At 45.5% G+C, this 15,545-nt stretch overlaps 1 protein-coding gene across 5 annotated transcripts in view; it reads right to left on the bottom strand.

The window, feature by feature from the left end:
- Nucleotides 1-15,545, bottom strand: part of LOC135216295 (bridge-like lipid transfer protein family member 1) — a 344,268-nt gene that overhangs the window by 300,520 nt on the left and 28,203 nt on the right. For 3 of the 5 annotated variants that reach the window (XM_064251461.1, XM_064251462.1, XM_064251463.1), the window contains exon 3: nt 95-208. The exons of the other annotated variants lie outside the window; for them this stretch is intronic. In XM_064251461.1, the coding sequence (XP_064107531.1) occupies nt 95-208 (114 nt within the window). The remainder of the gene's footprint in view (nt 1-94; nt 209-15,545) is intronic. 5 annotated transcript variants of the gene reach the window in all.

Here is a 15,545-nt window from a genome sequence, read left to right as displayed (position 1 = left end):
ATAATGGGCTCTTTTACAATTCACAGTCCCAATTTGATAAGCAAATCAACTAGCACCCTAGATAAGGCAAAGTACAAACAAATTTTAAGAATACCGTATACGTCCTAATAAACGCGCCGTTCGTGGTACAAAATCTGCTTTCCAAGTCCGACAGTGACGACTGCCAGGAATGACTAGATGATGACTACGATAATGGCAGCCATTAGACCTATGATGACCATTTCACATATGCAGTGATGAAGAGATACCATTATCCTTTTATAATATTTAGCAAACATCTTTGTTTATAAAAAATAATCTACACAAATAACATTTATACAAAAATATACTTTGAAGTTGAGCTGTTATAACACCAAAATTGACTTGCAAATACTATATAAAATACAATAGGAGACCTTGAAAACTAAGACATTTATCAAGTAAACTACTTGTAAACAGAAATCTCAATATTCCATAAAATTCAGATTCCTCTGTTTGTTAATTTTACACACTTTTCCCTCATCATCATGCTTGTGTGGTTCTACCCATTCTGATTTTAGCCCATTTCTGCTTGTTGGAGAACCTTTTACAGCCTGAAACCACCCAACACAGGTAGCAGCCTGCTTTTCTTTGCAGCAAGGAGAGTCAAGAGTGTCAGTTCAGCTCTAGGTTCCATCTTAGAAAAAAGCGAGTGGATGCCCAGAACATTATTTTTTCTACATATTCTTCACTCATCATGGAACATTAATTGCCTTTATAAGCTGCAGTAGCCTTAAGGGGCCCAGCCGGTACCCATGTATGTATATGGGGGTACAGGACGAAAAACGCAGTCATGATAAAATTCATGGATCTTCGTATGTGTGGCAATGGAGAATGCATATACAAAATATTTCATCAAAATTCGTCTTACTTTCATAGTTACAGGATAATTGGTAAAAGTAACTCAATAAGCCATAAACACTGATTTATACAAGAAAATGCAATATATCTTCTGTTATTGTAAATTTTTATAATTACGTAGTCAAAAAATTGTGAGCAATGGCATCTGTAGAGATTCCATGAGCTGCAAGATTGTAAGTTAGCAAGTTATCACCCTTCAGTGCAAGCAGAAACATGACAGAGGGTACATGTGCGAGTTTCACCTCTGACATACATTCGCTTGCTTTTAAGTCTGTTTTTCTTTGTTTCGGCAAGAATTCCCTCATGCCAAAGAGAAAAAGACAAGCAAAACATCTTGCTAACATGACAAGAAGAAAATTCACTCTAATAAGAGTTCAGATCATAATATCTGTGATATTAGCATAGTTAGTGGAGAGAGAGAGAGAGAGAGAGAGAGAGAGAGAGAGAGAGAGAGAGAGAGAGTGTGGTGAGGAAGAGATCAGAGGGTGAGAGAGAGAGATGACAGAGAGAGAGGAGAAGAGAGTGCGAGAGAGAGAGAGAGAGCAGAGATAGAGAAGAGAGAGGAGAGAGAGAGAGAGAGAGAGAGAGAGAGAGAGAGCAAAGGGATCTTTATTTATGTTAAATAACATAGTTTTGGTTTATTAATACCCAAAAAGGAATATAAAATTCATTTCTGGGTCGACCTGTGTTCGCCGGTGAAAAGGATCCTGCTATTCACTTTTCTAGTATAAATAGGTCCTAAATATACCAGAGAAAAAAGCTAGCATGGTATGCTGAGGTTACTACCCTTGCGTGAGCACCCTAATGGCGTCGGGTATAAAGTACAAGGAGAGTGGAAGCCACTATTCCCAGGTCTCCTGCCAATTAGAGGTTTCCTTTCCAAAATCCCTCTCATGGGGAGAGCCGACGCAACGTCTACTACTTCCCCCCTCGCTACTACTGCTACTACCCTACCCGAGCGCCATCTACAATCCCATTTTAGAACTCGTAAATCTACGACGCTCTCTTTCTTGCTCATGATTGACCATGTATTTAGTGCGTATTTCGTGATGGCTTCCTCCGAAATGTCTTCTGCACCAAAGTTGAATACCCCAATTTCCGTTTTTCATAATTTATAAATTAGCCTTCGGCCCCGTAGAAAGTGTTGCGGGGAAGTTGGCGTCCCCCAGCCATTTTGAAAACATGAGCAAGAACGCGTGGGAATTAGGTACGCATGTTTTAGCTCAAATAAGAATAAATCAGATATTATTTGCATTAAAAGTACCTAATTCATGTGCTCACTTATTATATTTATTATTATTATTAGAAATTAAGTCGTACAGGTACCGAACGCGCTCAGGACATACTCTGGGGTAAGTCTGGGGGCTAGACTGAGGGCGTTCAAACTACTATGTTACTCACCCCCCCCCACAGCTCATGAGCGCATCCGAGTAATCTCGACATAATATTATTATCATGTTTGATAGGCTACGCACTCTATTATTTAGTACGAGAGAGAGAGAGAGAGTTAGAAACTCTTTCTCTCTTCCCAACGTAATTTTGCATGAATTATTATTTTCAAAGTAAATATATGCAAATATTTCTATTCATTAATTCACTGAAGAAGTGGAAGAGTTGCCACCCATCAGTTCAGCCCAACTATATTAATAAGGTAGGCTAACTGTCCTTAACCGTTACTCTTATGCCTCTTTCCCTGACAGAGTTAAAGCTCTTCAGAGGAGATATCAATGATAAGAGAGCCCCTCTCTCTTTCATTTTATGGGATCTATCCTCCTGGCCAGTCTGAATCGAATAAATTCGAGTTTGGTAGGTTTAGTTGAGGGCTACTGTCCGCATAATGATATCCTAGAGGAGATTTAACCTGACGTTCCAAGTCGCTAGCGATCCCGGTTAGTCAGTTAGATCCGTATCGGTTATTTTCCCAAATATATATATATATATATATATATTATATATATATATTATATATATATATATAATATATATAATATTATATATATATATATATAAACCCCTTGCAACTCTTCCATAGTGCCTCGTTATCAAGTATGATGTATATCCACTCTTGTCATTATACAATACTGTATTACTGTACAGTAAAAGGTCTGGTTAACATTAGCCTTGGCCTAGCCTCCTTCGGTTTAACCCTTAGTAGTAGGCTATGCCTCTCGATCGAGGGCCACCCCAACCGGTTGCTGTACCACCCCTACAGTGGTAGCCTACACAACCGCTAATGAGTAGCCACCTCTGATCGGGCAGGTGGCCAGACGTTCACGACCGACCACCCCTCCCCCCTAGCAACTCCCCCCCACCCACTATACTAGCCGAAACGTTATAACTCGTGGTACTAGTACTCTTAGTGAGGAACGGCCGCTTGAGTTTCACATAAGTGGAAGGTGGGGACGAGTGTGGGGGGTGTGAGGGATATTACAGCTCCAAGCAATAGTCCCCCGGCCCCGCCGGATGACGGACATAGCTTCTGGTAGTTCATATGTTGCTCCGCCGCTCCGTTGTCTCTTTCTCCGGCTCCTCTAACCGTGGAATTGGGGTAGGAGCCTTGCTCCCAACCCCCCTCAGTAGAGGTAGGCAACGTCAGATATGGAATTACCTTCCCCTGACCCGCCACCTACGTCTGTTCCACAGCCAGTGGCTAGGACAAAGAGAGATGAGACTTCAAGTGAGCTAAGCCTTAAGAGATCGTACAGTGAACAGCTCTGGACCCTTGCGGTGCCGATGGAGAGTTACTCACCCTCACATCCGCCACCGGAGTCTTGCATTAAACCTGCCATAGCTCAGTTCTCATTCTTTGGAGATCATGTAGGCGCCTACGTTCATACGTAGCCTTCCGGTCCGGCCGGACTTACAGAGTTGAGGCCTGTCCTCCTCATAGTCTAGCGGATATCGAATCTCAAGTATTAGACCTACATAGAATCCAGGAGCGGGATCGAGAGCAGGCAATTAGCTTTTAAATAAGAAATCATTCAGTGAATTGAATATTTATTAATGAGTAAGTCTTGAACTTTATCCAGTTTAAGTTCGATACCCTCACCGGAGCAGCTCCGGCCTTCTTGAGGCTGATACTCATTAATATTACAGAAGGTGCGCTGCCATTCGCCGGGGTGCTCTGCCTCCCTCGGCGAGACCGTGGGGCACGAAGTGTGTCGCTCCCACTCGAACTGCTCCGTCCCCCTTTGTAGGCGAGGAGGGGCAGCTTCCATATATGGTTTGGCTTCCGGAGGCGTGCACCATCTGATACGAGATGGTGATGCTTCTTATGAATGATCAGGTAAGCATCTTAACCCCCTTTTTCATGATGAAAATTGTAATTAACCGTGTAACAATATTGTTTAACAAACTGGTTTCCTCTGTCGGGAAGGTTAATTCCCCTTCCTCCCCGACAGACTGCTGAGGACGCCCGCCAGAGCGCCAAGACGGACCTGAAGCGCTGGGTCTCCGGGTACGGGAGAAACGCGCCATCGGGTCACCCCTACATCTTGGACGCCAGCCTGGGAACCCTTCTGTTCAAGGGGTCCCCTTCGGCGTCAGTCCAGCCACATCTGGCGGCCCCAATCATCGCTGCCATCTGAGCGGAGATGGCCCCCCTTCTGGACGACCAAAAGGATTTGATGGCGATATGGTTGCCATCAACATCCACATTGAACCTATGGCCCTGGGAGAGCAGGTAAGTGGCGAGGTAAGTGAGGCAGGTAGTCTCCTTAGCCCAATTCCTTCTTCTACCTCTTCTTTCCGGGGCTTCTCTAAGTCCACCCCTGCTTGGAACAGCTCACGGTCGGTTCGTCCCAAGGAAAAGTCAGTAAGACCGAAATCCCTGCCCAAGGGATCAAAGCCGACTCCGTCAGCGGCGACTGAGTCATCTCCGGCCCCAAGGCCGTCGACATCGCATGACAAGTCGCCTGCTGCCAAGGGTTCTCTCCCTTCAAAGGGATCGAGATCAAAGTTCGCGAAACCCAAGGCGACGGAGTCCGGTGTAGACCATGAACTGCTCGCTTAACCTTCTATTGACGAGGGTTAGGGAAGCAGTAGACGAGAGGTTTGAGTCGTTGCGACGCGCCTCCGGATCTGAGGTCTCCGGTCAGTCAGTTTCTAACATGGTGGCTGAGCAGATCAAACCTTTACAGGAGATGATGACCGGTTTTCTCCACTCTGGATCTCCAGCGCTGGCTATGGCAGTGCCAGATGCTTCCAAGCTCCCACCCTTCCACAAAAGTAATCCATGGCGGCTTGCTATGCAGGCCCCATACATAGATGGGAAGTTAACCATTGAAGGGTGCGGGACCCGGCCACTGGAGGACTTCTAGTTTTACCCGAAAGGTCTCCAGTTCCCCTTCCCCGGGTTCGTCAGACTAGCGGAGCACGCGCTAGTTAGAGTGGACAAGGTCCCAAAGGAGACTGTGATCTTCCCAAGGGACCAAGCCCAAGCTGTCTGGGCACGCACCATGGCTGAATGGGAGTGCGTTAACACAAGGTTAACGCCTCACAAGGGCACATATACGATGTTCATGACACCGGATCGAGTCCCGTCACCCTGCACCGACAAGGTGGCGGAGATAACTCTCCAAGCCATAGCAGAGGATAAACCTCTCCCGGCTTTAAAAGAAACACAGAGGCTACCTCCCTTCTCCTCCCTGCGAGTAGAGAATTTTGGAACGAAGCTCCGGCCACGTTTACAGCAGGTAAACTGGACGCGGACTGTGCCTCAACCTTATTCTCCAACAGGCTACCTAAACTTCTGGAGAACATGATAAAAACAGAATTTGAGGCTAGGTCGAGACTAGCAAGGTCTATCAACTCTGTCACCTTAGCGGAGTTGGTAGCCACGACCTATAGGGACGAACAGGTATTCCAGGTCTTGACGAAAAGTCTATTACAGACTTTCCAGTCAGACCTATAAGATTTTGGAATAGCAAGACGAGCTTGCAGGAAATACGTCCTGGCGGAGGCTTCCATCAGGCATGAACCCAACAGGTTGATAAAGGCGTCAATCTGGGGTGAGAACCTGTTCCCTCAAGAAGAGGTAGACAATGTCTTGAGGGAAGCCTCTAGAGCCAAGAGCCAACCAGAGGCTCCGAGTCCGGTGGGGACTTCGAAGCACCCGGACATCAAGCTAGGGCAAAGAAGAGGCCGAGGAGGTACAATCCCTATAAGCCCTCTCGACCTCAAGACGATTGTTCGGGCAGTCCCAATATCCCAAGTTGGGAAGCCCTCAACATCAAAGGCCCAGCCACAGCAGCAGTTTGTTCTGCTACAGACTCCGCCAGCCCAGCAACCCTCAATCTCCACAGTCATCATGACCTCCCCCGCCTTTAACCCGCCTATGAAGCTAGGGAATAATTTCGCAGCTACAATAGGCATGCGGGTAGCAGTAGAGCCAGAGGCAGCTCATGGCTACGGAGCGGCTCAAGGGGTAGAGGATTCCGAGGAGGGAGAGGGTACAAACCTGCAGCTAACCAGTGAGAGACCCAGGTAGGAGGGAGATTATATCTCTTTCGAGACCTTTGGACCTTCAGTCCATGGACGCACAGTATAATTTCCAAAGGCCTGGGATGGAAATGGAAGAAAGGGCCCCCACCACCAATAAACTTCTTCCAGATCCCAACAGCGGACCTGGTAGAATATACCAAAGATCTCCTACAAAAGAAGGCCATAAAGAAAGTAAGGAGACTAAAATTTCAAGGACGTCTGTTCACTGTTCCAAAGAAGGACTCAGACAAAAGAAGAGTGATTCTGGACTTATCAAGGCTCAATTCATACATTCTTTGCGACAAGTTCCATATGCTGACGGTCTCGCAGGTGCGGACCTTACTTCCCCGTGGGGCCGTCACCACCTGTATAGATCTTACAGACGCATACTATCATGTTCCGATAGCAAGGAACTTCTCTCCATACCTAAGCTTCAGGCTAGGGAACAAAGCTTACTCATTCAGAGTTATGCCGTTCGGGCTCAACCAAACCAAGGCAGTACCACTGCAATTCCCTCCGCCGTCTTTGACAATTCATACAGACGCGTCACTGAGTGGCTGGGGGGGATACTCTCAGTACAAGAAGGTTCAAGGGATATGGTCGAATACGTTCCGCCTGTTCCATATCAATGTGCTAGAAACTATGGCAATTTTCCTAACCTTAAAGCGACTAACTCCGCCCAGGAACAGCCATGTGAGGATAGTCTCGGACAGCCTAGTGGTGGTACACTGCATAAACAGGGGAGGTTCCAGGTCAAGCAAGCTGAATCACGTGCTGATTGCAATATTTGCTTTGGCGGCGAAGAGTCATTGGCACCTGTCAACAACCCATCTGGCAGGAGTCAAAAATGTGATTGCGGATGCTCTTTCCAGGACTACTCCAATAGAATCAGAGTGGTCCCTGGACAAGAATTCATTCCAGTGGATTTACAATCAAATCCCGGACCTTCAAGTAGACTTATTTGCAACAGAATCCAACCACAAGCTGCCATGCTATGTGGCTCCCAACCTGGACCCTCTAGCCTATGCCATAGATGCGATGACCATAAATTGGAACAATTGGCAGAAGATTTACCTATTCCCTCTGGTGAATCTTCTGATGAAGGTCTTGCACAAGCTACGATCCTTCACAGGACAAGTAGCATTAGTGGCTCACAATTGGCCGAAAAGCAACTGGTTTCCACTCCTTCTAGAGCTGAAGCTCCAACCCAAACGGATCCCTCGCCTGGAGCTGACACAGACAGTACAAACTCAAACTGTGTCAGCTTTCTCAAGAATTCTGAAAGCCCTAACTTTATGGACTTCATGAAGTTTGCAGCCCAAAAGGCTGCGAGTATTGATCCATGTAACATAGTATTTATAGAATCAGATAAAAGAGATTCAACTCTCAGGCAATATGATTCGGCTGTTAAAAAATTGGCCAAATTCCTAAAGGAATCAGGAGCCCACAAAATGACCACAAATCTGGCAATCTCGTTCTTTAGAACTCTATTTGAGAAAGGCCTAGCCGCCAGTACTAATTACAACAATCAAGTCAGCTTTGAAAAAAAATTTTCAGGTCGGCTTCAATATTAATTTGTAGGATGCATACTTCTCCATTCCGAGAGCATGTGCACGCCTATGACCAACTGTCCACCCACAAAAGGTCACTAGGTTCTTGAATGATGTACTTAAATTGGCTTCAGACACTAATAATGAATCATGCTCATATATAACCCTCCTAAGAAAAACTTTATTCTTAATGGCTATGGCCTCAGGTGCCAGAATATCTGGACTTTCAGCTCTCTCAAGAAATCCAGACCACATAGATTTCCTCCCGTCAGGGGAAGTACTACTATCCCCAGACCGGAGCTTCCTGGCTAAGAATGGGGACCCACAAAATAGATGGACTCCATGGAAAGTCATTCCTTTGACACAGAACACATCATTGTGCCCTGTCACTATCCTTAGATCCTTTTTAGCCAGAACCTCCGCAACATCGTCAGGTCCTCTTTTCATTACAGAAAAAGGAGGCACAATCTCTCTTAAAGGTATTAGAAAGCAAATACTCTACTTTATCAAACAAGTCAACCCGGATTCAATCCCACATGTCCATGATATCGGTGGCTACCTTTATTAATTATTTTCAAAATATGAATTTTGAGGACCTGAAGAAATATACGGGTTGGAAATCCCCAGTAGTTTTTAAGCGCCACTATTTGAAGAATCTAGAAGCCCTTAAATTCCCAGCAATTGCTGCAGGGAGCACAGCCTCCCCTGAATAATAAATCCTATCATTCTTCTTCTACCTCTTTCTCCTCCCTAATACTCTCTCCTTTCTACCTGCCTCGCTCGTACTCCCCACCATACCTCTCTCCTCTGGGTTGAGAGGGCCTGGGCGTCATCGTGCCACCAAATCTTGTACCTAAAATATTTGGTTCCGGATTGTTTTATAGAACGAGCTGTACATATTCTGGAAATGTGATATTACCTTACAGGATACCCTCTCAATTATATGATATCTTTAGGCTATTACTAATTAAAAGTCATAAGTTTAAGTCTTAGCATAAGTAGTAAGTAAGTAAGCTTAAGTTTAAATAGATCTATTGTAAATATTAAGTGAGTACATTGAAGCTAAAATGAACCCCAGGTTTCATTAACTCCTCCTTATAAGATTACTTGGTATCTAGTAGGATTGGATGGGCATTCTCTGGTAACTTTTCACCGGCAAACACAGGTCGACCAAGAAAAGGGATTTTAACGAAGGAAAAATCTATTTCTGAGGAGAGACCTGTGTCGCCAGTTGAACCCAGCCCTTCTAATTAATTTCCCTACCCTTTCACCAATCCAAGCCAAAGTGTCTAAAAATTCAGGATTGCAGATGGCGATCGGGTCGGGTAGTAGCAGTAGTAGCGAGAGGGGAAGCAGTAGTGGTTGCGTCGGCTCTCCCCATGAGAGGGATTTTGGAAAGGAAACCTCTAATTGGCAGGAGACCTGTGAATAGTGGCTTCCACTCGCCTTGTACTTTATACCCGACGCCCTTAGGGTGCTCACACGAGGGTAGTAACCTCAGCATACCATGCTAGCTTTTTTCTCTGGTATATTTAGAACCTGTTTATACTAGAAAAGTGAATACCAGGATCCTTTTCACCGGGCGACACAGGTCTCTCCCCAGAAATAGATTTTTCCTTCGTCAAAATCCCTTAATGATCATGATTTATAAACATTGTCTTTGTAAAAAGAGAGTACACCTTCAAGTTTCACCTCTGACATTTGCTTGTTTTTACATCTGTTTTTCTTTGTTTTGGCAAGAATTTCATCATGCCAAAGAGGAAAAGACAAGGAAAACATCTTGCTAACATACAGAAAAAGAAAATTCACTCTAATAAGCCAAGTTGGTGAAGGAAAGAGTGTTGTGTAGGAAGGAGTGCTCCATCTCAGCTGACGCAGTGCCCCAGGCTACAATCTATGAGCAAAGGGATCTTCATTTATGATTAAATTATGATAAATAACATAGTTTTGGCTTATTAATACCCAAAAAGAAATATAAAATTTGTAATAATCATGATTTATCAACATTGTCATTGTAAAAACACTTTCAATAACTTTGATCGGCTGTAGCATTGAAATTTGGTATATAACTTAGAAAGATATTATATAACAATCAAATGAAGCCATTTTATCCGATTTACTTTAGTTTTTTTTTCTGATTTACAGGGTTCTGTTCTTACTATAATGAGAAAATTCATATCTAGCAAAAAAGCAAAAAAAAAAAAATTACCTTTAGAAAAAAAAAAACTTCATTTAATTGGAAGTCTACATCAGGTCTACATATGGTAGTAATCCCAGGTCTTAATATTAAATATTAAGTATCAAGGGAGGAGATAGAATTTGAAAAATCTTTAGGCGTGAACTCTACGACTTTGCTGTATACTATCCTTCTTTGGTGGCTATCGTGACGTCTTTCTGCTCTGCATTGAATAAGGCCCACAAGCTGAAGCTTCATTACAGATTCCTGAGGAATTGCTTACTGGAACATGTAGTACCAAAATCGTTCATTCCACAAAGATTGCTCAAATTGGTGGACCGACCTTTTGATGACTGTCAACGTTTGATCTTGCAGAAATATATTGAAATTGCGAAAATAGATGTGCAAGAGGCATTTCATAGTTTGAGTGAAAAGTGACGCAGTTTTCATATGCTCATTCCTGAAGTATCCGCTTAAGGGGGCCGGCCGGAACCCCATATATGGTGGTATAGGGCGAAAAATGCAAAGTCATGAAAAAATTCATGGAGCTTCATATGGCAATTGAGAATATGTATACGAAATATTTCGTCAAAATTCCTCTTACTTTCGTAGTTACAGGGTAATTAGTAAACATAACTCATTAAGCCTAAAACATTCATCCGTACAAGAAAATGCAATATTTCTTCTGTTATCGTAAATTTTGATAATTATTGGCAAAGAAATTGTGAGAAATGGCATCTGTAGAGATTCTGTGGCTCGCAGAAGTGAGTATCTGGTTGACTGGTTCAACCATGAATCAGTAGGACCACAGACTTCAAGTAGACTACACGTTCGAGTTTCACCTCGTGACATTCGCTTACTTTTACGTATGTTTATGTATGTTTTGGCAAGAAGTTCATCATGCCAATGAGGAAAAGACAAGGAAAACGTCTTGCTAACATACAGATGAAGAAAAATCGCTCAAGTATTATTACAGAATATCATAATATACACGTAGTTAGTGAATAGAGAGGGGAGGGTTGCCTAGTAACGCCCCCTTTCTTGCCTGACAGCACACGTCACACTGTGCCCAAGGCTACAATCTTTGAGCAAAGAGATCTTCATTTATGATAAATAACATAGTTTTGGTTTTTTAATACCCAAAATGGAATATGAAATTCATAATAATCATGATTTATTAAATTGTCTTTGTAAAAAGAGAGTACACCTTCGAGTTTCACCTCTGACATTCTCTTGCATTTACGTTTGTTTATCTTTGTTTCGGCAAGAATGTCATCATGCCAAAGAGGAAAATACAAGGAAAATATCTCGCTAACATACAGAAGAAAATTCGCTGTAATAAGCCGAGTTAGTGAAGGGGAGAGAGGGGGTTACGTAGGAAGGGGTGCCCCATCTTGCCTCAAGCAGTGCCCCAGGCTACGATATATGAGCAAAGGGATCATCATTTATGATTAAATTATGATAAATAATGCTACTTGTCCTATGAAGGATCGTAGCTTGTGCAAGACCTTCATCAGAAGATTCACCAGAGGGAATAGATAAATCTTCTGCCAATTGTTCCAATTTATGGACATCGCATCTGTGGCATAGGCTAGAGGGTCCAGGCTGGGAGCCACATAGCATGGCAGCATGTGGTTGGACTCTGTTGTGACTAAGTCCACTTGAAGGCCCGGGATTTGATTGTAAATCCACTGGGATGAATTCTTGTCCAGGGACCACTCTGATTCTAGTGGAGTACTCCTGGAAAGAGCATCCGCGATCACATTCTTGACTCCTGCCAGATGGGTTGCCGACAGGTGCCAATGACTCTTCGCTGCCAAAGCAAATATTGCAATCAGCACGTGATTCAGCTTGCTTGACCTGGAACCTCACCTGTTTATGCAATGTACTACCACTAGGCTGTCTGAGACTATCCTCACATGGCTGTTCCTGGGCGGAGTTAGTCGCTTTAAGGTTAGGAAAACTGCCATAGCTTCTAGCACATTAATATGGAACAGGCGGAACGTATTCGACCATATCCCTTGAACCTTCTTGTACAGAGAGTATCCCCCCCACCCACTCAGTGACGCGTCTGTATGAATTGTCAAAGACGGTGGAGGGAATTGCAGTGGTACTGCCCTGGTTAGGTTCTTGTGCTTCGTCCATGGGCAAAGCCTCTTTGCTAGTATGGGTGGAATTGCTGAGATCTTGTCTCGGAGATTGTTGTTGGCTCTCTTTCTCCAGACACGATTGATATCCTTCAATCTGGCTCTTAGTAGGACGTCCGTTATTGATGCAAACTGTAGTGAACTGAGGATTCTCTCTTGGGTACGACAAGAGGACTTTTTGTTCCTGAGAAACTGTTTTGTACCCGCAGCTATCTCCTTGGCCTTCCTGGGTGGAATGGATAGCTTGTGTTTTTCTAGGTCCCATTTTGGATTCCCAACCATTGAAAGTGGGAAGCCAGTTCCAGTCGAGATTTCTCCTTGTTTATTTGAAAACCCAGAAACTCCAAGAGTTCTATTACTTTGGGTGTCGACCTGTGGCATTCCTCGATGCTGGCTGCCCAAACGAACCAGTCGTCTAGGTAGGCTACCAACATTATTCCCCTGGTTCTCAGTTCTTGGACTATCGTCTCTCCTAGCTTGGTGAATATTCTGGGCGCAATGTTGAGCCCAAACGGCATGACTCTGAATATGTAAGCTTTGTTTCTTAGCTGAAGCCTAGGTATGGAGAGAAGTTCCTTGCTATCGGAACATTATAGTATGCGTCTGTAAGATCTATACAGGTGGTGACGGCCCCACAGGGAAGTAAGGTCCGCACCTGCGAGACTGTCAGCATACGGAACTTGTCACAAAGAATGTATGAATTGAGCCTTGACAAGTCCAGAATCACTCTTCTTTTGTCTGAGTCCTTCTTTGGAACAGTGAACAGACATCCTTCAAATTTAAGTCTCCTTACTTTCTTTACGGCCTTCTTTTGTAGATCTTTGGTATATTCTACCAGGTACGCTGTTGGGATCTGGAAGAAGTTTATTGGTGGTGGAGGCCCTTCCTTCCATTTCCACCCCAAGCCCTTGGAGATTATAATGTGTGCCCATGGACTGAAGGTCCAATGGTCTCAAAAGAGATATAATCTCCCTCCTACCTGTAGTCTCTCACTGGTTGGCTGCAGGTTTGTACCCTCTCCCTCCTCGGAATCCTCTACCCCTTGAGCCGCTTCGTAGCCGGGAGTGGCCTCTGGCTCTACTGCTACCGGCATGCCTATTGTTGTAGCTACGAAAAGATTCCCTAGCTTCATAGGCAGGGTTAAAGGCGGGGGAGGTCATGATGGCTCTGGAGGTTAAGGGTTGCTGGGCCGGCGGAGTCTGTAGCAGAACAAACTGATGCTGTGGCTGGGCCTTTGATGTTGAGGGCTTCCCAACTTGGGATACTAGGACTGCCTGAACAACCGCCTGAGGTCAAGAGGACTTATAGGGCATGTACCTCCTCAGCCTCTTCTTTGCCCTAGCTTGCTGTCCGGGTGCTTCAAACTTCCGTTTGAAGGGAAGTCCCCACCGGACTTGGAGGCTCTGGTTGGCTCTAGATGCTTCCCTCAAGACTTTGTCTACTTCTTCTTGAGGGAACAGGCTTTCCCCCCAGATTGATGCCTTTACCAGATTGATGCCGGACTCGGAACTCTGGTTGGCTCTTGGCTCTAGAGGCTTCCCTCAAGACATTGTCTACCTCTTCTTGAGGGAACAGGTTCTCACCCCAGATTGACGCCTTTATCAACCTGTTGGGTTCATGCCTGATGGAAGCCTCCGCCAGGACGTATTTCCTGCAAGCTCGTCTTGCTATGCCAAAGTCATATAGGTCTGACAGGTAAGTCTGTAATAGACTTTTCGTCAAGACCTGGAACACTTGTTCGTCTTTATAGGTCATGGCTACCAACTCCATTGAGGTAACAGAGTTGATAGACCTTGCTAGTCTCGACCTAGCCTCAAATTTTGTTTTTATCATGTTCTCCAGAAGCTTGGGTAGTCTGTCGGAGAATAAGGTTGAGGCACAGTCCGCATGCAGTTTACCTACCGTAAACGTGGCCGGAGCTTCGTGCCAGAATTCTCTACTGGCAGGGAGGAGAATGGCTTGGAGAGTTAACTCCACCACCTTGTCAGTGCAGGGTGACGGGACTCGATCCGGTGTCACGAACATGGTGTATGAGCCTTTGTGAGGCGTTAACCAGGTGTTAACGCACTCCCATTTGGCCATGGTGCGTGCCCAGACAGCTTGGGCTTGGTCCCTCGGGAAGATCACAGTCTCCTTCGGGACCTTGTCCACTCTAACTAGCACGTGGTCCACTAGTCTGACGAACCCGGGGAAGGGGAACTGGAGACCTTTTGGGTAAAACTCGAAGTCCTGCACACTTCAATGGTTAACTTCTCATCTACGTATGGGGCATACATAGCAAGCCGCCATGGATTACTTTTGTGGAAGGGTGGGAGCTTGGATGCATCCAGCACTGCCATAGCCAGCGCCGGAGATCCAGAGTGGAGAAAACCAGACATCATGTCCTGTAATGGTTTGATCTGCTCGGCCACTATGTTTGATACTGACTGACCGGAGACCTCAGATCCGGAGGCGCGTCGCAACGACTCAAACCTCTCGTCAACTGCTTCCCTAACCCTTGTCAATAGAAGGTTAGCAAGTAGTTCGTGGTCTAAGCCGGACTCCGTCGCCTTGGGTTTCGCGAACTTCGATCTCGATCCCTTTGAAGGGAGAGAACCCTTGGCAGCAGGTGACTTGTCATACGATCTCGACGGCCTTGGGGCCGCAGATGACTCAGTTGCCGCTGACGGAGTCGGCTTTGATCCCTTGGGCAGGGATTTTGGTCTTACTGACTTTTCCTTGGGACGAACCGATCGTGAGCTGTCCCAGGCGGGGGTGGACTTAGAGAAGCCCCAGAAAGAAGAGGTAGAAGAAGGAGTTGGGCTAAGGAGACTACCTGCCTCACTTACCTCGCCACTTACCTGCTCTCCCAGGGCCATGGGTTCGGTGTGGATGTTGATGGCAGCCACATCAGCCATCAAATCCTCTTGGTCGTCCAGAAGGGGGGCCATCTCCGCTCAGATGGCAGCGATGATTGGGGCCGCCAGATGTGGCTGGACTGACGCCGAAGGGGACCCCTTGAACAGAAGGGTTCCCAGGCTGGCGTCCAAGATGTAGGGATGACCCGATGGCGCGTTTCTCCCGTACCCGGAGACCCAGCGCTTCAGGTCTGCCTTTGCGCTCTGGCAGGCGTCCTCACTCGTCTGTTGGGGAGGAAGGGGAATTAACCTTCCTGACATAGGAAACCAGATTGTTGAACAATATTGTCACATGGTTTATTACAATTTTCATCATGAAGAAAGGGGGGGGGTTAAGATGCTTACCTGATCATTCATAAGGAGCATCACCATCTCGTAACAGATGGTGCAGGCCTCCGGGTGCCAAACCATATAT

The sequence above is a fragment of the Macrobrachium nipponense genome, chromosome 6 (genome assembly GCF_015104395.2).
Source record: "Macrobrachium nipponense isolate FS-2020 chromosome 6, ASM1510439v2, whole genome shotgun sequence".
Taxonomy (NCBI): domain Eukaryota; kingdom Metazoa; phylum Arthropoda; class Malacostraca; order Decapoda; family Palaemonidae; genus Macrobrachium; species Macrobrachium nipponense.
This window is presented reverse-complemented; position numbering and strand designations above follow the sequence as displayed.